Source organism: Scyliorhinus torazame, chromosome 7 (genome assembly GCF_047496885.1).
Source record: "Scyliorhinus torazame isolate Kashiwa2021f chromosome 7, sScyTor2.1, whole genome shotgun sequence".
NCBI classification, from domain to species: domain Eukaryota; kingdom Metazoa; phylum Chordata; class Chondrichthyes; order Carcharhiniformes; family Scyliorhinidae; genus Scyliorhinus; species Scyliorhinus torazame.
The window spans coordinates 42,321,859-42,348,234 of record NC_092713.1 but is presented as its reverse complement, the minus strand read 5'-3'; the positions used below and the strand labels follow the sequence as shown (position 1 = coordinate 42,348,234).

Genomic DNA, 26,376 nt, shown 5'->3' with positions numbered 1-26,376 from the left:
TGTGCCACCGTGCCGCCCCTTGTTAGGTGAGGGAAACTGACTCTAATATATGAATATTAACAATATTGATAATAAAGTGGGACAGATAAAATGATGACATCCAATCTGCTAAAGTACCTGAAACATTTAGCAGGGAGGGTGGCATAGTGCCACTATCAGTGAATCAGTAACCCAACAGCCCAGGCTAATACTCTGGCAGCACAGGTTCAAATCCCATCTATCAAGGTAGTCTCAGTAATAGAGACAACAAAAATATCATCCATATTCACTAAAAGCCCAAATGGTTCACTAATGTTGTTAAGGGAAGGACATCTGCCATCTTACCTGGTCTGACCTACGTGTGACTGCAAACCCACAGCAATGTGATTGACTAGTAAGCCACTCAAGTTCAAGGGTGGTTAGAGATGGGCAACAAATGCAGGTGAAACTAGAACTAGAGGGCTTGGCCTCAAAATAAGGGGGAGCAGATTTAGGACTGAGTTGAGGAGGAACTTCTTCACCCAAAGGTTGTAAATCTGTGGAATTCCCTGCCCTGTGAAGCAGTTGAGGCAACCTCGTTGGATGTTTTTAATCAAAGATAGATAGATTTTTGAACAGTAAAGGAATTAAAGGTTATGGTGAGCAGGTGGGTAAGTGAAGCTGAGTCCACAAAGAGATCAGTCATGATCTTATTAAATGGCAGAGGAGGCTCGAGGGGCCAGATGGCCTTATCCTGCTCCTAGTTCTTCTGTTCTTATGTTCTTATGACTTGCCAAAGATGACCACATCCCATGAAATAATGAATTTATAAAAAGCTCCCGCACTCTATCAAGTATGAGGCCCAGGCCTGCGATCAACTTGCGTTGTTAGACCTGGGGTACATAACAGGGGATTGGTGAATGCAGAGTCACCGACTCTCAAGGTAGGCACTTCATAATGGTCCAAGTATGTGTTAAACTGAACACTTCCTCTGAAGGTTTCCAATCACATTTTCAGTGGCACTATGTGTGAGAGAAAGTGACTATCAACCAAAGTGACTATCAACCAGCAAAGTCTGATTGGATACCAAGCAAGATGCCACTAATCATATTTGCAGGCATTGCTGTCATTATCAAGCTACAAATATAGTGCTGCGCCATCTGCTGTAAGGGTGCCTGCTACTAGACATACCACACAGGCTGACGCACGTTCTGGTCAGCTTTGGCCTCAAGTCAGTCAGCAACTAACTCTCACTGTGCAAAGTAATTTCTCAGCAACACAGTGCACACAAATAGGCTAACGTGATGGACATACTCAGTGCTATAGAAGAACTTGTAAGTAGAATTTGTCTTCTCACTGTCTTCCCAGAAACAGGTCAGGTCATCTAACATACGAGTGAAACATTTCAGCTCTTCAGCTTGTGATACTAATGATGCAGTGCCTGTGGGGAATACAGGAAACATTACTCTTTTGTTTTATTACATACATTATCTGAAAATTACATTATTTACCCAGTATGTAGGGTCATAAGGAATGGCAGGGATAAGAAAAGGACATTTTTTTCATTTGACCTCATCCCTCTCGGAGATTATGGGGGGAATTTTAACTTATATCACCTGTGGGGAAAATAACGGGATTGGGGCAACATTGGTTTTACATCCAGTCCAATTTTATACTCTTTGAAGGTGGAAAGAGCAATGTTAGGTGGAGTCTAAATATCGGCAATCCACCCAATACCATGGACTTCCCGCTCAGGGAGTTAGATTAAAATTACTAAACCCCCCATCATATGGTAAAAATTGCCTCAGGATTTCTTCTGTTCCCGTCATAAATTTGGCGGAAGATTATCAGACACCATAAATTGAGTCCCGAACTGGCATTGCACCTTGACTGATGAGGAGAACACTGAAGGAAAGATATGTCAGTGGTACCCAGCTGTGTTTTGAGTAGTTGCATCGCTTCCCTCTATGTTAACAAAATATAATGGGATGCCAAAATGAGAGCGTAATATTCTAGAGGAAGGAGATCTCTTGAAATGAATGTCCTTCTCTCAAATTGGCAGATTATTATGAACAATTTACATACCTTTCATTTTTGTCTTCTAATCCTTCTTTCTTGGTGTTCTTTGAAGTAATAATTCTGGGATTATTTTATCAATACATTTCAATATTAGTGAAAATTTTAAATAGTGTCCCTCTGTGAAGAGAACCTAACCAAGTCAGGACTATATTTGACTGTGGTCAACATTAATATTTGAACAAAATTCAGACTTTGCTGAATGCATCCAATTTAAAAAAATGTACTACAATCTATTGAAGATTACTAATCCATAAGGTCTTAAATGATTCAAAGTAAATCTTTTCATTTTTGAAGGTATTAAACACAAGTAAAGAACAATTGTTAGTAGCAGTCTCATTGGAAACCTTTCAACCTTTATATCCATTACTATGTCACTAAATGTTACGATTTGTTATTTCATGTTGAAGCACCTTAAAAGCACAATATTACATTGTCATAGCATTGTACATTTGAGTTTAGCCATGATTTGATAAGAATATAGAAATAGAAGCAGGAGTGGACCATAGCCTGTCAAGTCCACTCCACCATTTAATGGCTGATCTTGAGCTTCAACTCCACTTTCCCGCCCACTCCCCAAATCTCTTGGTTCCCCTAGTGACCAAAGGTCTGTCCACCTCAACCTTAAATATATTCAACGATGGAGTCCACAAACCCCCCGGGGTGAAGCCGTCCAAAGATTCACAACCCTCTGAGTGAAGATATTTCTCCTCATCTCAGTGCCATGTTATTGGTCCCTTTTGCCGAGGCTGAGCCCCCAGTGTTCTAGCTCCCCCAGCCAGGCAAAACAACCTCTCAGTATCTACCCTGACAAGCCCCATCACAACCTTGTATGTTTGCTCGCCTAGCAAGCACTGATCCACACTTCCAGAGTTACAGCATTCATCAAAGAATTTGACCATCTCCATCTTTTCCTATATTTCCATTGATAAAATGACATTGTTGACTCAAACAAGACTGGAGTAACATGTTTGATGCAGCAACCCAGCCAACTGGCTTTGGTAGACAACTGTCACCATTGAAATGAAACCGTAGAGAAAAAGTTCAATATAATGATGTTTTTAGTCAGGTAAGATAGTCACTCTATTGGATTGCATAATTGATTGCTGTTCCTTCATGCTAAATTTCTCCATTCCTTGTATGAGTACACCCAGGTCCCTTTGAACATCAAGCTTCACACCTTTTAAAAAAAAATTCTGCTTTTCTATTTTTATGACCAAAGTCACATTGTAATCCATCTGTCACCTTGTCGCCGAACTTCCTTAAATTGTCATCTATTTGCAGCCTTTTTGTGTCCTTCTCACAACTTTCTTTCCCACCTAACCTTTTCTATCGTTTCAAACACAACCTGATATTTTCACTACAAGATATTCTGACCACCTTTTAACACATGTTTTTGTTACTCGCATATAAATGCCTTTTGTTTGCACTTAATTTGTTATGTGTAAGATGTGTACACAATCTGTTATGATTTAAACCAGATCTATTGGATAGTTATTAAATACAAATTACAAAAATAGCTGTTGGCAGTGGTTTGATGAGACCTTTGGGACTAATCACGTTTAAAGATCTTCTGTTACTTTGGCAACCTCTTACTCTCCCTTTGTGTCTTCAACCATTTAAAAAGTTTGCTATTCAGCTTACCTTCCTGGAGGAAGTTCCAACTCTCCAAACCTGACACAGAGCTAGTGTTTAAATACATATACCCCCCAAACAGGAGCCACACGGCACAGCGACACATTCTTCCCTGTAACAATAAAGGCATTTCTGTCTCTCTGCCCTTGCTTGCAGGACTGACTCAGAACAGGAGGAGTTTGCAAGTTGAAGTCGGAACAGGCACATCCTCAGGAAACCGACAAGGCGTGGCGTGGGTCTGCAATTCAGGGTGCGTCCACGCCCGCAACAAAATCACTCCAGATGTTCAGCGACCAGGACCAATGCTGATCACCCATTGCTGAAACCATTGCTTGTATGATAAAGGAGCTGGGTAAGATTTCTAGGACTTCACTCTATCTGACAGGGACAGCTTACTGCACTTGACTTTTCAGAGTTCCTAGAATAAAAGGAACCGTACTCCAGAGAATTAGAGCCCCTATCCAACATATCAGTATGATTGTGTTTGCATGTGCCTAACTGAGCAAGTCTCTGGTCTGTGCTCTCAAAGTTTATCACATTTACTGATTGGCAACTTGGGCACAATAGCTCATATAATGGTCCTTTTAGTGAAGGGAGCCGGAGATGTCGATGGAGAAAGGGACCCCAAGGAAGCAGCCTTATTTGAGACACTAAAATTACGAAGAGGCAATGGGGAAGAAAATATTGGTGCAGCAGAGAAACAAAAAGATTGCATCGTATTTGCAATATTTGGTCTTGATTTGATGTTTAGAGGGACACGTGGGTAATCGGCAGAAGACGTGGTTTGCACTGGAGGTGAGGGAGCTGGCAATGCAGTATGATAGGGTAGATAGAGAACAAGAATGGCACACAAATTTTCTGATGTCGTGGCTGGAGCTTTCATTGGAGTTACATGCTTGTGTGTGCAGCAGCCGGCTCACTATTTTTCATCTCTCTTTTTCCTTCTTGCTCCTTATGCGCAAGGGTCCAATTTCAACCTCCAGTCCTTCTGGCCACACCATTTCTCCTGTTGTGATGACAAAGTTGGTCAGAACTCTCTTAGGTCTGTATCTGCCCAACCGTTAGAAGCACTGCTTCAATCTCACAATGCAATAATTTAGGTGCAGGGAAAGGTCTCTTATTCTTTCTTTCAGTTTTGCTTTGGGGGTTCCTGTTGGTAATTGTCCACATCAGCAGGCACTGCCCTGCTCGCCTAGCAAGCACGGATCCATTCTTCCAGAGTTATAGTACTCATTAAAGTCTTTGACCAACTCCATCTTTTCCTACATTTCCATTGGTAAAATGACAAACCTTGTTGACTCAAACAAGACTGGAGTAACATGTTTGATGCAGGACAACTGGCTTAGGTAGACAGCTGTCATCATTGAAATGAAACAGTAGAGAAAAAGTTCAATGCAATGATGTTTTAGTCAGGTAAGATAGTCACTCGATTGGATATACTCTGCAAATCAGGATTTTTAGTGTAGGACACAATTTATACCTGAGCAACAACCTGCTCATGGACGCTTAGTTTGGGTTCTGCCAGGGTCACTCAGCTCCTGACTTCATTACAGCCTTGGTTTGAACATGGGCAAAAGAGCTGAACTTCAGAGGTAAGATGAGAGTGACTGCCCTTGACATTAAGCCTGCATTTGACCCAGTATGGCATCAAGGAGCCCTAGTTAAACTGGAGTCAATGCGAATCGGGGAAAACTCTCCACTGGTTGGAGTCATACCTGACACAAAGGAAGATAGTTGAGGCGTTTGGAGGTCAATCATCTTAGCTCCAGGACATCACTGCAGGAGTTCCCCAGGGTAGTGTCCTAGGCCAAACCATCTTCAGTTGCTTCATCAATGACCTTCCTTCCATCATAAGGTCAGAAGTGAGGATGTTGTGGATGACTGCACAATGTTCAGCACCATTTGTAACAACTCAGATATTGAAGAAATTCATGTCCAAAATACAGCAAGACCTGGACAATATCCAAGCTTAGGCAAGTTACATTTAAAAAAAAAAAATTTTTATTAAAGGTTTTCATAAAATATCAATAACAAAATGAGAAAGAAAAAAGAACCCAACAGGGTTAAGTACAAAGCACAATCTAAAAAAGCAACCCACCCAAACCCCTCCCCCGTACCTAAATAATAAATTAACATTAACACCACGACTTAAGACAACAGGCGTATACACCCCCTCAGACCCTTCCAGTGTAAATAACATAAACAAAAATAAAGTAAACCCCCCCCCCCCCCCACCCCCCGAGCTGCTGCTGCCATTGACCAATGACTAGCGTTCTGCCAGAAAGTCTAAGAACGGTTGCCACCGCCTAAAGAACCCTTGTACCGACCCTCTCAAGGCGAATTTCACCCTCTCCAATTTAATGAACCCTGCCATATCGCTGATCCAGGATTCCACGCTTGGGGGCCTCGTATCTTTCCACTGAAGGAGAATCCTTCGCCGTTCTACCAGGGACGCAAAGGCCAGAATTCCGGCCTCTTTCGTCTCCTGCACTCCCGGCTCCTCTGCCACCCCAAATATTGCGAGCCCCCAGCCCGGTTTGACCCTGGATCCTACCACCCTCGACACCGTCCTCGCTACGCCCTTCCAAAATTCCTCCAGCGCTGGGCATGCCCAGAACATATGGGTGTGATTTGCTGGGCTCCCTGAGCACCTAACACACCTGTCCTCACCCCCAAAGAACCAGCTCATCCTTGTCCCGGTCATGTGTGCCCTGTGCAGCACCTTAAACTGTATGAGGCTGAGCCTCGCGCATGAAGAGGAAGAGTGCACCCTCCCTAGGGCATCTGCCCACGTCCCCTCTTCAATCTCCTCTCCCAACTCCTCCTCCCACTTACCTTTCAACTCCGCCACCGAGGCCTCCTCCTCCTCCTGCATCACCTGGTAAGTTTCCGAGATCTTCCCCACTCCCACCCACCCCCCCGAGAGCACCCTGTCCTGTACTGTGTGTGGCAGTAGCCATGGGAATTCCACCACCTGCCGTCTGGCAAACGCCCTTACCTGTAAGTACCTGAAGGTGTTCCCCGGGGGGAGCCCGTACTTCTCCTCCAGTTCACCCAAGATCGCGAACTTCCCGTCCACAAACAAGTCCCCCAACTTTCGTATGCCTGCCCTGTGCCACCCTGAAAACCCTCCACCTGTTCTTCCTGGGGCGAACCGGTGGTTCCCCCGTAATGGGGTCCACGCCGAGGCCCTAACTTCCCCCCTATGCCGCCTCAACTGCCCCCAAATTTTGAGGGCCGCCACCACCACTGGGCTCGTGGTATACCTCCTTGGAGGGAGCGGCAGCGGTGCCGTTGCCAGCGCCCCCAGACTCGTACCCACACAGGACGCCGTCTCCAGCCTCTTCCATGCAGCCCCCTCCCCCTCCATCACCCACTTGCGCACCATTGTCGCATTGGCGGCCCAGTAGTACCCACAGAGGTTGGGCAGCGTTAGCCCCCCCCTATCTCTACTCCACTCCAGGAACACCCTTCTCACCCTCGGAGTCCCTCGCGCCCACACAAACCCCATTATACTTCTCTTAACCCGCCTGAAAAAAGCCTTCGGGATAAACACGGGGAGGCACTGGAACAGGAACAAAAACCTTGGGAGCACCATCATTTTGATTGACTGCACCCTACCCGCCAGGGACAGCGGCAACGCGTCCCACCTCTTGAACTCCTCCATTTGCTCCACCAGCCTTGTAAAGTTAAGCCTATGCAGGGCCCCCAGCTCCTGGCCACCTGGACCCCCAAATATCTGAAAGTCCTCTCCGCCCTTTTTAGTGGGAGCTCGCCAATCCCCCTCTCCTGGTCCCCTAGCTGAACTACGAACAGCTCGCTCTTCCCCATATTGAGCCTGTACCCCGAAAAGTCCCCGAATTCCCTAAGCATCCTCATTACCTCTGGCATTCCTCCCACCGGGTCCGCCACATACAGCAGCAGGTCGTCCGCATAAAGTGACACCCTATGCTCCTCCCCACCCCGCACCAACCCCCTCCAGTCCCTCGACTCTCTCAGTGCCATAGCCAGGGGTTCAATCGCCAGTGCGAAGAGCAGGGGGGACAGGGGACACGCAAGTTACATTTGTGCCTCACAAGTGCCAGGCAATGACCATCTCCTGCAAGAGAGATCTAACCACCGCTCCTTGACATTCAATGGCATTACAATTGCTGACTTTCCACATTTTGAGGAATTCCTTTTCTTTCTCCAAATCTAAAATGGAAAGTGCCAGCTGTTGGGCTTAGTTCAGTAGGTCTTATTAAGGTATTCATAGTCTTAGGTAAGCATTTCTAAATTACTAGAACTTTTATACATTGGTACACAAAAGGTCCAAGCTAGGAGCTGTCTCCATGCTTGCTTCTACACATGGCACTGTTTTTTCATTCAAGGGATGGGGACATCGCTGCCTGGGCCAGTATAGCCCATTCCTAATTGCCCTTGAATTGAGTGACTTGCTAGGTCATTTCTGAGGGCATTTAAGAGTCAACCACAATGCTGTGGATCTGGAGTCACATATAGGCCAGAATGGGTAAGGACAGCAGATTTCCTTCCCTAAAGGACATTGGGGAACCAAGGCTACACCGATTCCTAGGTGTGGGACATGTGTTTTCTTACATTTCTCTGTGAGCGGTACTGTATTTAATCCCACGTTAACCCTTTATGCACCAGACCCTCATACTTGCAACTGTGGAATTTTACAATGGAAGAGGGTCATCAATGCTAAACTGAAAGAAACCAACGTTGAACAGTCAGGGCAAAAAATGTTGGGGCTGAATACCTATAACTCTTCCAGCTCATATCTGGTAGAAGCCTAGTAATTTTGGAGCCTTCCCCCTGCAGTCTCAGGTATCTGAGCTATGCACAGTTTTGTAGTCACTTGCCCAGATTATGCCAAGCCGATGGCCTCTCCCTGAATTCCCATACATTGGTGACGTCTGGATGGATCAGGGACCCATTAACTTGAGTACATAAATTTCAATTGGCAGGTTCAAAGGCTGTAGACCGGGCTTGTCCAATCTTTTCACGTAGGGGGCCACATTTTCTTCTTTTTTTCTCACTCAAGGAGCAAATTTCAGCGAGATTAGGTTTGGCACAATATTTGAGTTTCAAAGCAACCGTGAAGTATAAAGAATAGAAACAACTTGCTGAGCAAAAGTAAAGCAATGTCAAAGCAATAGGTTGCTCATTAAAAATAGAGCCATTAATGAGGATGGCCTTTATGAGTGTGAGAAGAAAGTGTGTGTCTGGCTCAGTCCCAGTTTCAGGGTGCTTCACTTACCACGTGGGAGGTAATGAATATGTGTTGGTGTGTGGGAGTGAGGGGTGAGTGAGAATCCTGAAACCAGGGGGCTGTATAATACGCACCCAAAACCAGAGTGATTTCGGCATCGCGTGACGTATTATCAAGCGTGACGATCTCAGCCGGCGTTTCCGACGTCATCACACCAGTTTTGAATAATACGCTATGCGGATGAGCTTAAAAGTCGGAACCACACCAGCACTATAGTAATCTTTAAAAAAAATAAATTTAGAATACCCAATTATTTTTTTCAATTAAAGGGCAATTTAGCATGGCCAATCCACCTAACCAGCACATCTTTGGGTTTTGGGGGTGAAACCCATGCAGACACAGGGAGAATGTGCAAACTCCCCATGGACAGTGACCCAGGACGCTATAGTAATCTTTAATTAGAGGTATAATTAAGGTTGTTAAAGACACAATTGACTGCCACGGTATATTCTGAAGGCAATAATACAGCCTCACAGTTAGAATCACACTAGGAGTCAAACAGAGAATCTGTTTTTCATGGGCAATCTTGTTATGGCGGGTTTAAAAGCTACAGCTGAGCAGTTTCAGCTTTGCAGTTAGTACATCAGCGACTGCAGGGTGTGCTCATTTGAATGAGCAGACTGAAATCATCTGAGGCAGCGGCCTTTTCTCAACTGTGGAACGCTCTACTGAGTGCTAGATTTTGTCCCTCTCCATCTTACAAGGCTATAAATATTGGTGACATATGGTTAAGACCTGGCAGTAAGAGGAAGAACGGCAGAGTGGGAGGTGAATGGAGGGGACAGAGCCACAGCAGCATAGCCTGAGGGTCTGGAGCCACTCAGATGTCAAGGTGACGGCCACCCTGAACTTCTACACCATGGGGGTCCTTCCTGATGCTGAGTGGGGACCTGTCAGGGATCTCCCAGACCTCAGTACACAGGTACATCCGTGCCATCATGGATGTCCTATATGCCCGGGCAGCGCATTATATAAACTTCAATGCAGACCAAGCCCACAAGGTCGCCAGGGCAGCAGGGTTCGCCGCCATCGCAGGCATGTCCCAGATCCAGGGGGTGATCGATTGAATACCTGTCTCCTTACAGGCACTGCCGCATGAGGGGGTGCCCTTCAGAAACTGGAAGAGCTTCCATGCCATATATGTACAGCTGGTGTGTGACCAGGTCTTTGCCCGGTATCCAGGCAGTGTGCACAACACATTCATCCTGGTGCACTCTGGTGCCCGGCAACTTTGAGACGCTCCCTTAGAACATAGCAAAATACAGCACAGAACAGGCCCTTCGGCCCACGATGTTGTGCCGAACTTTTGTCGCAGATTAAGAACAAATTAATTGTAGCTTTCTCCCCCTCCTCGAGCCGCTCCAGTTCGTACAGCCGCAGGGCATCCCCCAGGGCTGCGGCGACTAGCAGGAAGGCCACCATTGCTGGTTGAATTCCTTGGGTGAGGGGTTGGCTTTTTGGCGGCAGGGGTTATTAGCTGTGGTTGTGGCTAATGACACCTGGCCAGAGGTCCCAGACGAATGCGGAGAACCACTACAGTGACGCCCATGCAGCGACCAGCAGCGTCGTCGAGTGGTGCATTGGTGTCTTGATGATGCGGTTCAGGTGCCTGGACCTCTTTGGTGTTGTCCTCCAATAGTCCTAGGAGGGACTCGCACATCGTCTTGGCCTGCTGCGTCACCCACAACATTGCTTTACAGAGGGGGGACAAGCTGGAGGAGGAGGATGAATGCCAAGCCTCGACTGATGAGGAGAATGCAGAGGATGGCCAGGATGGGCAGGGCATGGGGCCCAGGCAGGCACAGGAGGCCACACGAGGCACGCACTAGGGCCATCGCGCAAGGGAGAACCTAATCGCATCCGGGTTCGCCGACTAGGCGGTCTGGCCACTGGCAGCTCAACCATTCTGTTCCACCCTCACATACCCCTCCCCCCACCATGGGCACCCACCCCCTTCCCGATCTCCACCCCCCCACCCCAGCATCTGCACCCCTCTCTGAACTACCCACCTGCTTCGCCACAGGGGGTTGGCTCTGGGCCAGTAGCATCAGCAGGTCTGGTCCATGGGACGGGGGATGATGACGGCCCGCAGTGTGATGGGCTTTGGTGCTCCACATAATTTTACAGAGTCTGACTCCTGCCGCGGTGTCACATTCCACTGTCCTCCCGGGTACTTCCTGCATGCATGCTGGCCATTCCATCACATGAGCATGCAGACCTCCTGGGATTGAGTAAAGGGCGGTTGGCGAGGAGTGGTTATGGGTGTGGTGAGTGGTGATGGGTCACTCACCGGGTAGGCTTAACCATATGGCGCCCCCCCCATCTCTGGCCTAGTCCCATGTCGCCTCTAAGGGTGACTGCAGGGGGGGGGGGCGGGGGAACGTCGTACTGTACCCACGCTTTACATCACAGACATCCCACACCAATGTTGGGTCCCCAAGCTGCACATCAGATGTGGAGGCAACCTGCTGCATATCCCGCCCTGTGACCTGAGTGCCCTTTCGCGGCTTTCCTTGGAAGCAACCGGGCTGCATGGGACTGGCCATCTTCCGGCTGTCACAGGTGGCATGGTGCCACCCTGTTCTGCCCGCTGTCCATCGGATGTGCCAGGGACAGATGGGGGTGATTCGGAGGTGTTGCGATGTGCCAGCACCTCCGCTGCAGGAATCACCAGCATGGGCCCCATCACCTCCTCCTCCCACGGGGTGCCTGATGCCCTCCAGCTACTCCTTGGGATGGCGGTGCGGCTGGAGCAAGCTCCTCGGGCTCCGCCGTCACCTGATGCTGCCAGTCCTGGAGGCCCGTTCTCATCTTGACCAGGGTCTCCATGCTCGCGGTCATGGAGCACAGGGACTGTGCCAGGCCCCGCTGTGACTGGCTCAGGTCAGTTAGCGCCAAGCCAATGCTCTTGATGCCTGCAGCCATGATCCGTTGCGACTGGGCCATGGTCTGGAGTCCCGCAGCAGTGTCAATGTGGCCTTGGTATATGACCGCCTGTGACATGGCCGCCCTGTCCTGTGCCTCAACCACCACCTCCCCTGAGTGCCCCAGGCCTTGGACATCTTGACCCATGGCCGTACCCCTCGCATCCAAGGCTTCCACAGTTGAGCGCTTATACGGAGGTCTAGCTTGTCAGGCTCTCGGGCACCACACCCAACCGCAACAAATCTGATGCTGGTGTCAGTTTGAATTGCACTAGTGCTGCGATTGCTGGCCCATTGGCATGTCCTGACTGGCTCTCATCGGGACCCCAGTGTGGGCAACAGACTCAAGCCTGCCCTCCTGAACACTGCATGGGAGGTGGAGGCAGTGGCAGTCAGTGCTGCCAGTCCCACCAGGAGGAGACAGCAGGTGAATGGAGGAGTGGGGGTCACTGGTGAGTCCTCTGCCTTGAGAGGGGCAATGTGCCAGGGAGGGTTCCAAAGGCTGCAGTGCAGGTGTCCTCTGCTTGGGGTGAGCTCTCTTGATTCCCTGCTTCCTCTGCAATGGGGCAGCGCTTCTGAGGAGTGCTGACACCTGGTGGGCTCCTAATTGAGCTTGGCCCTTGATGGTACAGCTGGGGTATGAGGATGTCTAGAGGGGCAGACTGGGAGGGCTCCCAGATGACCAGAGGTTTTCTGAGCATTTAAAGGACACAGGCAGCAGTCAGCAGTGTGAGCAGCCAGGAGGCTGTAAGTAGCACCAAGGGGATGCATTTAAAAGACAGACACATGTGCGTTTAAAAGCAATGGCGGTCTGAGCCAGGCCACCCCGACCCTGAGGGGGGGCACCCCAGTGATGCACGATCAATTGCACAAAGACTAAAGTAGGTTACAACTGTGGCTTTATTACAGTCAGATGCGTGGCCTCCTGCTGCAGCTGGCGAAATGGCAGGGCACTGGAGGTCATGCATATTTATACAGTTCTCCGTGGGCGGAGCCAGCCGGCAGGAGCTACCGGCGAATCTGTAGTGCCATTCCTACCTTACATCTCCTATTACAGTGGTTCACCACATTCACCCCCTGTTAAAAATGAGTCCGGCGGGGGTGACGTGAAACTATATACAATTAGTGCAATTATGTGCTGTGGTAGGGAAAGGAAAGTCCATGTTGACGGTCTGGAGTCTGTCAAAGGTTCAGCCTGTCCGGTGCTTTGGTGTTTAGTTGGAAGCGGCGTAACGGTGGCGGCAAAGTCGGTGCTGGCAGTGGTGGAGGTGGCACCAATGGCGGTGGTGGCAGTGCTGATGCTGGCCAGTCATCGGGGAACTCCGGGAGCGTGCAGAAGCCCTCTTCGTCCTCTTGTGCGGAAAAGGGGAGGGGGGGGTGCTCTGGTGGGGTCAATATTGGCGGCGCGGTGGGAGGTGGGGGGCACATTGGTGGGGGTGTGCGTTGGGGTGGAACCTGACGGTGCCAGATCCCTGAGTAAGACAGTATCTTGGCGGCTGTCGGGAAACTCAACGTAGGCATATTGAGGGTTGGCGTGGAGCAGGTGAACCCTGTCCACCAAGAGGTCCGCCTTGTGGAGTCGGACGTGCCTACGGAGAAGGACCGGTCCTGGAGCAGCGAGCCAAGTCGGGAGCGACACCCCGGATGTGGACTCCCTGGGGAAGGTAAAAACACGTTCATGGGGTGTGTCATTAGTGGCGGTGCACAATAGTGACCAGATGGAGTGTAGAGCGTCAGGGAGGACCTCCTGCCAGCGAGAGGCTGGGAGGTTCCTGGACCGTAGGGCCAGCTGGACGGCCCTCCAAACCGCCCCATTCTCCCGTTCTACTTGCCCGTTTCCCCGGGGGTTGTAGCTGGTCGTCCTGCTGGAGGCTATACACCTGCTGAGCAGGAACTGACGTAGCTCATCGCTCATGAATGAGGATCCCCTGTCACTGTGGATGTAGGCGGGGAAACCGAACAGAGCAAAGCTGGTGCTGAGGGCCTTGATGACGGTGGCAGACGTCATATCGGGGCACGGGATGGCGAAGGGGAAACTGGAGTACTCATCGACCACACTGAGAATGTACATGTTACGGTCGGTGGAGGGGAGGAGCCCTTTGAAATCCACACTGAGGGGTTCAAAGGCGCGGGAAGCCTTCACCAGGCACACACGGTCTGGCCGGTAGAAGTGGGGCTTGCACTCCGCACAGACCTGGCAGTCCCTGGTGACTGTCCTAACTTCCTCGATGGAGTAAGGCAGATTGCGAGCTTTGACCAGATGGTACAATCGAGTGACCCCCGCGTGACAAAGGCTGTCGTGTAGGGCCCGGAGTTGGTCCACTTGTGCGCTGGCACATGTACCTCGGGAGAGGGCGTCTGGGGGCTCGTTGAGTTTACTGGGGCGATACAAGGTCTCGTAATTATGGGTGGAGAGCTCGATTCTCCACCACAAGATTTTATCATTTTTGATCTTGCCCCGCTGTGTGTTATTGAACATGAAGGCTACCGACCGTTGGTCCGTAATTAGAGTGAATCTCTTACCGGCCAGGTAATGCCTCCAATGCCGCACAGCTTCAACGATAGCTTGGGCCTCCTTTTCGACGGATGCGTGTCGGATTTCAGAGGCATGAAGGGTGCGGGAAAAGAATGCCACGGGTCTGCCTGCCTGGTTTAGAGTGGCGGCAAGGGCGACGTCTGAAGCATCGCTTTCTACTTGGAAAGGCAGTGACTCATCCACTGCGCACATCCCGGCCTTGGCGATGTCTGCTCTGATGTGGGCGAAAGCGTGTTGTGCCTCGGCCGCGAGGGGGAATTGGGTGGACTGAATGAGTGGGCGGGCCTTGTCCGCATAGTTTGGGACCCACTGAACGTAGTAGGAAAAGAACCCCAGGCAGCGTTTGAGGGCCTTGGGGCAGTGGGGGAGGGGAAGTTCCATGAGGGGGTGCATGTGATCGGGGTCGGGCCTGAGAAGTCCGTTTTGGACTATATAGCCGAGAATGGCTAACCGGGTCGTGCTGAACACACACTTCTCTTTGTTGTAGGTCAGGTTGAGAAGAGTGGCAGTGCGGAGGAATTTATCGAGATTGGCATCGTGGTCCTGCTGGTCATGGCCACAGATGGTGACATTATCTAAGTACGGAAAGGTGGCCCGCAAACTGTACTGGTTGACCATTCGGTCCATCTCTCTTTGGAAGACCGAGACCCCATTTGTGACACCGACAGGGACTCTAAGGAAGTGGTAGAGGCGACCGTCCGCCTCAAAGGCAGTGTATGGCCGGTCCGACTTCCGGATGGGGAGCTGGTGGTAGGCGGATTTCAGGTCAATTGTTGAGAAGACCCGGTACTGCGCAATCTGATTGACCATATCAGATATGCGTTGGAGGCGATACGCACCAAGCTGCATGTACTGATTGATGGTCTGGCTGCAGTCCACGACCATCCTGTGTTTGTCCTCAGTTTTAACCACTACCACTTGGGCTCTCCAGGGGCTGTTGCTGGCCTCGATAATACCCTCCTTAAGCAGCCGCTGGACTTCGGACCTGATGAAGGTCTTGGCCTGGGTGCTGTACCGTCTGCTCCTAGTGGCAACGGGCTTGCAATCCGCAGTTAGATTGGCAAAAAGGGAGGGGGGATCGACCTTGAGTGTCGCGAGGCCGCAAACGGTAAGGGGGGGTAAGGGCCCGCCGAATTTGAGGGTGAGGCTCTGGAGGTTGCACTGGAAGTCCAGGCCCAACAAGAATGCAGCGCAGAGATTAGGAAGGACATAGAGGCGGAAGTTACTAAATTCTACGCCCTGGACCGTGAGGGTGGCTGTACAAAAGCCTCGGATCGGGACGGAGTGGGATCCGGATGCTAGGGAGATCCTTTGATTGGCAGGGTGGACCGCGAGGGAGCAGCGCCGTACCGTATCTGGGTGAACGAAGCTTTCGGTGCTCCTGGAGTCCAGCAGGCCGAGATCGCGTGGACGTTGATTTTAACCGTCATTGACGCGGTGGCCAGGTTGTGCGGGCGAGATTGGTCCAGCGTCATCGAAGCGAGCTGCGGGTAGCCATCGGATGCTTTGGGTGGCGAGCGTGTGCGGTTCTGATGTCGGGATTCCGGAGACCCTGTGGGGACAGGATGGCGGCGCCCCTGGTGCACACATTGCGAGGTCGGGACAAGATGGTGGCGCCCACGGTGCGCACATTGCGGGGTCGGGACAAGAGGGCGGCGCCCATGGGGCGCATGTGGCCGAAGGGGGACAAGATGGCGGCGCCCATTGGTCGCACATGGACCCGGGAGAAGATGGTGGCTCCAATTGTGCGTCTGGCGTGGGGGAGGGGGCGATAGCGGGCGCGATCGCAGCGACTGCGCGGGCCTGGCACACCGCCGCGAAGTAGCCCTTTTTACTGCAGGCTTTACAAACTGCAGTGCAGGCCGGACAGTGTTGGCGGGGGTGCTTCTGCTGACCGCAGAAGTAGCAGCGGGGACCCCCGGGGTGCGCGGATCGGCATGCGGCGCAGGCGTATTGGGAAGGCAGGGCCCCCGCTGAGGAGGTTGTCGGCGGGGTCCAAGAGGGGTAGGAAGGAGTAAAAGGGTGGGCAGCGCGGCGGGAGGGGTACGACTGTACGTTACGGGATGCGACCGTCATGGAGAGTGGCAAGGTTTTTGTCTACGCCAGTTCGAGCGTGGCCCCTTACAGTAATCATTCTTGGATGCGGTCCGATGCAATCCCCGTCACGAAGGCATTGCCCATGAGGAGATTCGTGTGTTCGGCGGCCGTAACGGCCTGACAGTCACAGTCCCGGACGAGTGGAATTAGGGCCCGCCAGAAGTCTTCGATGGACTCACCAGATAGTTGCGAGCGGGTGGCGAGTACATGCCTGGCGAAGAGCGTGTATTCCTTAAGGAATTCCATTGCTTTTGTGTAATTCGTGGCATCTTGGATCAACGGAACACGCTGGAGCTCAGTCTGGAGTACAGGACGTTTATCTTCTGAACCTCCGTTGGCTCGGTGTTCTGGCGTTGGGCGAGTGCGGATCCAGCTGCAGGCGATCGGGCTTAATTCTGATATCCATTCTGTGGTAAATCTGACTGTAATAAATTGATGCACGATCAATTGCACAAAGACTAAAGTTGGGTACAACTGTGGCTTTATTACAGTCAGATGCGTGGCCTCCTGCTGCAGCTGGCGAAATGACAGGGCACTGAAGGTCATGCATATTTATACAGTTCTCTGTGGGCGGAGCCAGCCGGCAGGAGCTACCGGCGAACCTGTAGTTCTGGTCCTACCTTACATCTCCTATTACAGTGGTTCACCACACCCAGGTCCACGGATTTGGCACCAAGTCCCTACCCACTACTGCCCCCAGCCCGGATGACCAACCCCCAGCAAGCCCGAGAGTTTTCAACAGTGTTTCAGTTTTTTTTATCCTCTCACTCCCCCTCCGCAGCCATGGCGCCGAGTCCACATTTGTAAATACTTGTCGTAATTTACGCCTGCGAGATGTCCGTCTGAGAGGAGCGGAGCTTCGGAGCATACTGTGTCCAACCTGCTAATCCCATTTAAATGCAGGCAAATGCTGGTTTTGCATGCCATCGCTGGCACGCAGGCTGCAAACGTTGCCACCAGCGAAGGACCAGAGAATGTGCCCGAATCGGCACCAGGTGCAGGCCTCAATTTTGGCCAGATGCCTGATTCTCTGCCCAATCGCGGTCCACGTTTGCCGCGTGGCGAATATTTTGCACAGCCTGAAAACAATATCCAACAGATGGTGAAAGTCTGCACTGAAAAATACAGAGATGCAGCAGTGAGGCATTTGGGGGAACTGTAGTCTTTCTGGATTGATGAATGAAGTTTCAGCAAACTGCCTTCATGCTCCATAATTATCATTAAATGCTGCTACAGGCAGTTCCATAAATGAAGTTCAGGGCTGTTTACCAAACACAATTTTATCATGATCAAGGCACCTTTAAATGAGTGGCCAAACCGTGGCATCAAAGAGCAAGTCGCAGTGAGATCAAACATCAGAATAGGTATGAAAATCGGTTAAGTTTGAGGCAGGAGGCTGCAGAGTGAGTTTAAGTGAAGGAAATGGAACTTACTCACTGATCTATCATAACTGAATGCGATCCGCTGGAAGATATGAACAAGTTTACTTTGTGAAGAGGGCACGAAGAATGGTAACATCATCAACCTGTAGAATCGCTGGAGCGTTGCTGATAATGGAAGGGTTGCCTCAATCTACTTTTCTTGTAATTTGTGAAGGACTTTACAAACTCAGTTAATATTGCTGCAAGGTGGGATGGAACAGTTGTGTTTGTTATGAGTAAATCTCCCATCTCATTCCTCATGGGTAGTCAGGTGCCTGGAGCCTGATCTCTGACGGTTAATCAGTCCCATTGTCAGGTCTTTTCTCGGAGTCTCTGACTGACCAGCTCTGCCAGCCTGTGAGTTTAGCGCTCAGGCATTGTTAGGATAAGTACAATCTCCTGCTTGGCATCATTGGCATTGTTTGAGATATTCTAGAGACTGGGCAAAAATTATTGTTTGATAAACACACTTAAAGCCCCAGGCAGACATTTAACCCCTGCTTTCTGAATCATAGAATAGAGTTTAACGGAACTGGTTCATCTTCCTTGGCCATTCTCTCGGTAATGTTGTGTTCAAAGGACTTGGCTCCAACAACGTATATAGACCAGCAAGAAATTGATTCTGCTCCAACTAAGGTTCCCAACAGCACATTTTGTCTCTCCTACCTCTGGCACCAAGCCAACATTAATGGATTCTGATCAATGACACCCAGACTACTGGTGTATCCGGCTGCTCCAAAGTCAAGAAACACAATCACTCTTTCTAAACAATTGGAACCATTCTGCACCATGAAAGGGCGAAAAGGAGATTGTAAACGATCCCATCGCCATTGCCCACCCATCATGTTCACTGGTCAATAACCACATGGAAACCAGAGATCAGACATCACAATACGTTTGTGAACTTTGTGCATTTGAAGCAGGAGGCTGTTCATCCAGTTTAAGTGAAATAAATTGAACTGCACAGATAGTTATTATTTGATTGATCTCTCTAGGACTGAATCTGACCTGCTAGAAGATCTGAACAAGTTAATTTGTCAAGGGAGCATGAACAACAGCAATGTCATGGACAGGAGGCTTGCAGACATTGTTACTTTGTGTCATAATTTGTGAACTCGATAACAAGAAATGTGATCAGTAGACCCACTAAGCTGATGCCGGGTTGGGTGGATTAGTTGAAGTAGCGGTTGTTAGTAAATCTCCAATGTTGTTGTATACACATCATAGGATTTTGGAACTTGGGAATTGATGGTTACACATCTCCACTCTCAGGTAATTCCCTGTTGTCCCTCTCTGACTAGCTGCTACCAGTCCTTGGATTTACTGTTCACTCCCTGCTCTGTAAATGGATACAACTAGTTAACATCATGGGTAGGAAACTTTTGTAAGGGGCAACAAAGAGTCCACACCAAGTTGTAGAGAAAAACAAAACTTACTTTATTTAACACGTTATCTAGCATGAGTATGTACAGCTCCAATAGATCCCTACTGAGGATCCCTACTGGGTCTTTAGTCGGCGCCTGACTCTCGACTCTATTTATACAAAAACACATGAGCCTTGTTAAGGGTCCCTCCCCCCTTATCGGGCGGGGGGGGGGGGGGGGGGTGATGGGGGCTTCATTTTCCGCAATCTTCATGGAGTAGTGGATCATCCCTACCCTGTAAACTTGTGCGGGACAGTACAGAGATAAAGAATACCGTTGCTGCCCATCGTTCACACTCCATGTTCTCTGGGATGTGATCACATGTTCATTCTAGTGCAGGAAGTCATTGTCCCCTAAACGAAACCCACGGATGTTTATCAAACACAATTTCATCAAGAATTTCCCCCCGTTAACTGGTTGAGTCAGATTGTGACATCACAGCGGAAATCTCACGCTCAGTGAGATCAAACATCATAATGGCCAGGACTTCCGGTTGCGGCTATGCGGAGCTACGTCGCACATTCGGCGGCTGGCTCCCGCAAAAAAGGACTTTTGGGATCTTTTCAGGGCCCCCCAACGGCACTTTTTCGACGATTCCCGGTGTGGGAAGGAGATTCTAACAGCTCCCCAATAGTATATGGCTTCTACTAGGAGCGGGGCGACTAAAAAGGTGGTGGTGGACCCGAAGAAGGTGCGAGTGAAGAAGTACAAAATGGCGGCGGGCGGCGACCAGGCAGCGTGGATGCAGTGGGCGGAGGAGCAGCAGGAGGGGATCCAGTGCTGCTTCAGAGAGATTAAAGCGGACCTGCTGGAACTGATGAAGGCTTCTATTGATAAGCTGCTGGAGACAAAGACGGCCCAGTGGGTGGCGATCCGTGAGGCTCGACAAAAGATCTCCGACAACGAGGACGAGATCTTAGGCCTGGCAGTAAAGGTGGCGGCGCACGAGGCGCTCCACAAGAAATGGCAGGAGCGGTTCGAGGAGATGGAGAATCGGTCGAGGCGGAAGAATCTGCGGATTCTGGGCCTCCCGGAGGAGCTGGAGGGGCCGGACGTGGGGGCCTATGTGGTCACCATGTTGAACTCGCTGATGGGAGCGGGGTCCTTCCAGGGGCCCCTGGAGCTGGAAGGGGCCCCTAGAGTGCTGGCAAGGAGGCCCAAGGCTAACGAGCCTCCGCGGGCGGTGCTGGTGAGGTTCCATCGGTTCGGCGATCGGGAGTGTGTGCTCAGGTGGGCCAATAAGGAGAGGAGCAGCAGGTGGGAGAACGCGGAAGTTCGAATATACCAGGACTGGAGTGCGGAGGTGGCGAAGTGGAGGGCCGGGTACAATCGAGCGAAGGCGGTGCTGCACAGGAAGGGGGTGAAGTTTGGCATGTTGCAGCCGGCGCGACTGTGGGTCACCTACAAGGACCTGCACCATTATTTTGAGTCTCCGGAGACGTGGGCCTTTGTTCAGGCCGAGAAGTTGGACACAGATTGAGGGTCGGGATGGGCGATTGGGGACTGCGGTTGATACGTTAAAAAAGTGTTTTAAAAAAAGTTTTGAAGGAGGGGGGGGGGGGGGGGGCCTTTGCTTTGCTCCTGGTTTTTTTTTCTCTGTGTTCTTCTCTTTCGAGTCGGTGGGGGTGGTTGGGGCGGGTTGGGCACTGTTTTGGTTGGGTTGGTCGGGGGGGCTCTTGGAGGGGGGTAGGTAAACGGAATAGGGGTGGTGGCCGGCGGTGAGATGGTGCCCCCCGGGGGAGGGGGAGGCCCGAGTCAGGGGTGAGGGGACTGGGCCTGTAAAAGGAGCTGCGTCAGAGGTGGCGGGGCTGGGTAGGTGGAAAGCGCGGGCTTTTTCCCGCGCTGAAGACTGGAGGGGGCGGGGCCGGGTGGGGAAGCGAGGGTTGTTTCCCGCGCTGAGAATGGAAGGGGGAGTGGGAGAGCCTATGGATGGGGAATGGGAGAGGAGGGTGTGCCACACAATGGGAGGAGTCGAAGGAGAGGCGGGAGTGGCCGGGTCAGCAGGAGTCAGCTGACATTCGGAAGTGCAATGGGGGGAGTAAATCAGCTAGGATGGGTCATAGCCGCGGGGGGGGGGGGATCGAGTTGCTGCTGCTATGGTCAAGGGGGAGCTGGAACGAGCGGGGGGTGGGGGTCAAGACGGGGACCCCCGCTGTGGGGAACGGGCCGGGTGTGGGGTGCGGGTGCGTGGCTGGCTGAGGAGAGATCATGGCTAGTCGGCGGGGGAGGGCGGCGGGTAGCCCCCTGATCCGGCTGATAACCTGGAATGTAAGGGGACTGAATGGGCCGGTTAAGCGGGCCCGCGTGTTCGCGCACCTGAAGGGGCTCAAGGCGGATGTGGTGATGCTCCAGGAGACACACCTGAATGTGGCAGACCAGGTAAGATTGAGGAAAGGGTGGGTAGGTCAGGTGTTTCACTCGGGGCTGGATGCCAAAAATCGAGGGGTGGCGATCTTGGTGGGAAAGAAGGTGTCATTCGAGGCGTCGAGCATTGTGGCAGATAATGGCAGTAGGTACGTAATGGTAAGTGGTGAGTTGCAGGCAGAGAGGGTGGTGCTGGTCAATGTGTATGCCCCGAATTGGGACGATGTGGGTTTTATGCGGCGTATGTTGGGTCGGATCCCAGACTTGGAAATGGGGGGCCTGATAATGGGGGGAGACTTTAACACGGTGCTGGATCCGGCACTGGATCGCTCCAGGTCTAGGATGGTTAGGAAGCCGGCGGCGGCTAGAATGCTGAGGGGGTATATGGACCAGATGGGAGGGGTGGACCCTTGGAGATTTGCAAGGCCGGGGGCTAGGGAATTTTCATTCTTCTTGCATGTCCGTGAGGCTAATTCCCGAATTGACTTTTTCATTTTGAGTAGGGTGCTGATAGCGAGAGTAGAGGATACTGAGTATTCGGCAATAGCTATTTCGGACCATGCCCCGCATTGGGTGGACCTGGAAATGGGGGAGGAGAGGGACCAGCGCCCGTTGTGGAGCTTGGAGGTGGGGCTGTTGGCGGACGAGGAGGTGAGCGAGCGGGTCCGAGGAAGTATAGAGAGGTACTTGGAGACCAACGACAACGGGGAGGTCCGAGTGGGGATGGTATGGGGGGCGCTGAAGGCGGTGGTGAGGGGTGAGCTCATCTCCATTAGGGCCCACGAGGAGCGGAGGGAGCGGGGGGAGAGGGAGAGGCTGGTGGGGGAGATGGTGAGTGTAGACAGGAAGTATGCGGAGGTGCCCGAGGAAGGATTGTTGAGGAAGAGGCGCAGCCTCCAGGCCGAATTCGACCTGGTGACCACCAGGAAGGCGGAGGTGCAGTGGAGGAAGGCCCAGGGGCGGTCTACGAGTATGGGGAAAAGGCAAGCCGGATGCTGGCGCATCAGCTTCGGAAGCGGGACGCAGCTAGGGAGATCGGGGGAGTTAAGGACAGGGGAGGGAGTGTGGTGCGGAGTGGGGTTGGCATCAATAGGGTCTTCAGGGACATTTACGAGGAATAGTACCGATCCTAGCCCCCACGGGAGGAGGGAGGGATGGGCCACTTCCTGGACCAATTGAGGTTTCCAAAAGTGGAAGAAAGACTGGTGGTGGGATTTGGGGCCCCGATTGGGCTGGAGGAGCTGACCAAAGGGACAGGAAGCATGCAGGCGGGGAAGGCACCGGGGCCGGACGATTTTCCGGTCGAATTCTATAACAAATATCTGTTGGGCCCATTGCTAGTCAGGACCTTCAATGAGGCAAGGGAGGGGGGGGGGGTGCTTTGCCCCTGACGATGTCCCGGGCACTGATCTCCTTGACCCTGAAGCGGGACAAGGATCCCCTGCAGTGTGGGTCTTACAGACTGATTTCCTTGCTAAATGTAAATGCCAAGGTGCTGGCGAAGGTCTTAGCCACGAGGATTGAGGATTGTGTGCCGCAGATCATCCATGAAGACCAGACAGGGTTTGTGAAGGGGAGGCAGTTGAACGCGAATGTGCGGAGGCTTTTGAACGTTATCATGATGCCGGCGAGGGAGGGGGAGGCGGAGATAGTGGTGCCGATGGACGCTGACAAAGCCTTCGATAGGGTAGAGTGGGGGTACCTGTGGGAGGTGCTGAAGAGGTTCGGATTTGGGGAGGGGTTTGTCAGGTGGGTTAGGCTCATGTATGAGGTCCCTATGGCGAGTGTGGCCACAAACAGGAGGAGGTCCGAGTACATTCGGTTGCACCAAGGGACGAGGCAGGGGTGTCCCCAGTCACCCCTGCTTTTTGCACTGGTGATTGAACCCCTGGCACTGGCACTGAGGGAGTCAAGGAACTGGAGGGGGTTGGTGAGGGGTGGGGAGGAGCATAAGGTGTCGCTCTATGCGGACGACCTGCTGCTGTATGTGGCGGACCCGGTGGGGGGAATGCTGGAGGTAATGAGGATTCTTAGGGAATTCGGGGACTTTTCGGGGTACAAGCTCAACAGGAGGAAGAGCGAGCTGTTCGTGGTTCACCCACGGGACCAGGAGAGGGGGATTGGCGAGCTCCCACTAAAAAGGGCAGAGAGGAGCTTCAGGTATTTGGGGGTCCAGGTGGCCAGGAGCTGGGGGGCCCTGCATAGGCTTAATTTTACAAGGCTGGTGGAGCAAATAGAGGAGTTTAAGAGGTGGGACGCATTGCCGCTGTCCTTGGCGGGTAGGGTGCAGTCAATCAAAATGATGGTGCTCCGAAGGTTTTTGTTCCTGTCCAGTGCCTCCCCGTGTTTATCCCGAAGGCTTTTTTTAGGCGGGCTAACAGAAGTATAATGGGGTTTGTGTGGGCGCGAGGGACTCGGAGGGTGAGAAGGGTGTTCCTGGAGCGGAGTAGAGATAGGGGGGGCTGGCGCTGCCCAACCTCTGTGGGTACTACTGGGCCGCCAATGCGACGATGGTGCGCAAGTGGGTGATGGAGGGGGAGGGGGCTGCATGGAAAAGGTTGGAGACGGCGGCTTGTGTGGGTACGAGTCTGGAGGCGCTGGCAACGGCGCCACTGCCGCTCCCTCCAAGGAGGTATACCACAAGCCCGGTGGTGGCGGCTGCCCTCAAAATTTGGGGGCAGTGGAGGCGGCATAGGTGGGAAGTTGGGGCCTCGGCATGGACCCCAATACTGGGGAACCACCAGTTCGCCCCAGGGAGAACAGGTGGAGGGTTTTCGGGGTGGCAAAGGGCAGGGATACGAACGTTGGGGGACCTGTTTGTGGACGGGATGTTCGCGAGCCTGGGTGAGCTGGAGGAGAAGTACTGGCTCCCCCCGGGGAACACCTTCAGGTACTTACAGGTAAGGACGTTTGCCAGACGGCAGGTGGTGGAATTCCCGCGGCTACTGCCGCACACAGTACAGGACAGGGTGCTCTCGGGGGGGGGGGGGGGGGGGGGGGGGGGTAGGTGGGAGTGGGGAAGATCTTGGAAACTTACCAGGTGATGCAGGAGGAGGAGGAGGCCTCGGTGGTGGAGGTGAAAGGAAAGTGGGAGGAGGAGGTGGGAGAGGAGATTGAGGAAGGGACGTGGACAGATGCCCTAGGGAGGGTGAACTCTTCCTCACCGTGCGCGAGGCTCAGCCTCATACAGTTTAAGGTGCTGCTCGGGGCACACATGACCGGGACAAGGATGAGCTGGTTTTTTGGGGGTGAGGACAGGTGTGTTAGGTGCTCAGGGAGCCCAGCAAATCACACCCATATGTTCTGGGCATGCCCAGCGCTGGAGGAATTTTGGAAGGGCGTAGCAAGAACGGTGTCGAGGGTGGTAGGATCCAGGGTTAAACCTGGCTGGGGCTCGCAATATTTGGGGTGGCAGAGGAGCCGGGAGTGCAGGAGCCGAAAGAGGCCGGTATTCTGGCCTTTGCGTCCCTGGTAGCGCGGCAAAGGATTCTCCTTCAGTGGAAAGATGCGAGGCCCCCCAAGTGTGGAATCCTGGATCAGCGATATGGCAGGGTTCATTAAATTGGAGAGGGTGAAATTCGCCTTGAGAGGGTCGGTACAAGGGTTCTTTGTGCGATAGCAACTGTTCTTAGACTTCCTGACAAAATGGTAGACATTGGTCAATGGCAGCAGCAACTCGGGGGGGGGGGGGTTTACTTTATTTATTTTTGTTTTTGTTATTTACACTGAAGGGTCTGAGGGGGTGTATATACCGGTTGTGTTAAGTCGGGGTGTTAATGTTAATTTATTATTTATGTACAGGGGGGAGGGGGGCATGGAGGGTTGCTTTTCTAGACTGTGTTTTGTACTTAACCCTGTTGGGTTCTTTTTTCATTTTGTTATTGATATTTTATGAAAACTTTAATCAAAATTATTTAAAAAAAAACATAATGGCCTCATAAACTGGGTAAGTTCGAGGCAGGAGGATGCAGGAGGTGAAAGAAATGGAGGTGCACTCATAGAATTTACAGTGCAGAAGGAGGCCATTCGGCCCATCAAGTCTGCACCGGCTCTTGGAAAGAGCACCCTACCCAAGGTGAACACCTCCACCCTATCCCCATAACCCAGTAACCCCACCCAACACTAAGGGCAATTTTGGACACTAAGGGCAATTTAGCAAGGCCAATCCACCTAACCTGCACATCTTTGGACTGTGGGAGGAAACCGGAGCACCCGGAGGAAACCCACGCACACACGGGGAGTATGTGCAAACTCCGCACAGACAGTGACCCAAGCTGGAATCGAACCTGGGATCCTGGAGCTGTGAAGCAATTGTGCTATCCACAATGCTACCGTGCTGCCGACACTCAAACTGCTTGATCTCTGAATGACTGAATATCGTTGACTAGAAGATTGTTGACTGAATATCGTTGACTAGAAGATTTGAACCAGTTTACGTTGTGAAGGCAGGAGTGGCAACACCATCAATTGATGGTAGGTTCAATGGAAAGTTGTTGATATTGAAAGTTTTGTCTCCACATAGTTAGCTTCTAATGAGATTGGTGGAGGATATTACTCAGTCAGTGAACATTGCTGCGTATTAGGATGGCAGAACTGTATTTGTTGTGACTGCGTAATTTCTCAGAGGGATATGGTTGCATGGAGCCTGGAGCCTGATTTCTGTTTGTTA

The 26,376-nt window shown here is 51.7% G+C and overlaps 1 protein-coding gene and 1 long non-coding RNA gene across 2 annotated transcripts in view; one reads left to right on the top strand and one right to left on the bottom strand.

Moving 5' to 3' along the window:
• mpl (MPL proto-oncogene, thrombopoietin receptor) overlaps positions 1-3,799 on the bottom strand; it is a 70,263-nt gene extending 66,464 nt beyond the window's left edge. Inside the window, exons 1-2 of the mRNA XM_072510608.1 lie at positions 3,679-3,799; positions 1,273-1,399 (exon numbers count right to left, since the gene is read on the bottom strand). Coding sequence (XP_072366709.1) covers positions 1,273-1,399; positions 3,679-3,799 — 248 coding nt within the window. The remainder of the gene's footprint in view (positions 1-1,272; positions 1,400-3,678) is intronic.
• Positions 1-26,376, top strand: part of LOC140426172 (uncharacterized) — a 112,660-nt gene that overhangs the window by 45,865 nt on the left and 40,419 nt on the right. Inside the window, exon 2 of the long non-coding RNA XR_011948144.1 lies at positions 3,826-4,021. This is a non-coding gene — a long non-coding RNA (uncharacterized lncRNA). The remainder of the gene's footprint in view (positions 1-3,825; positions 4,022-26,376) is intronic.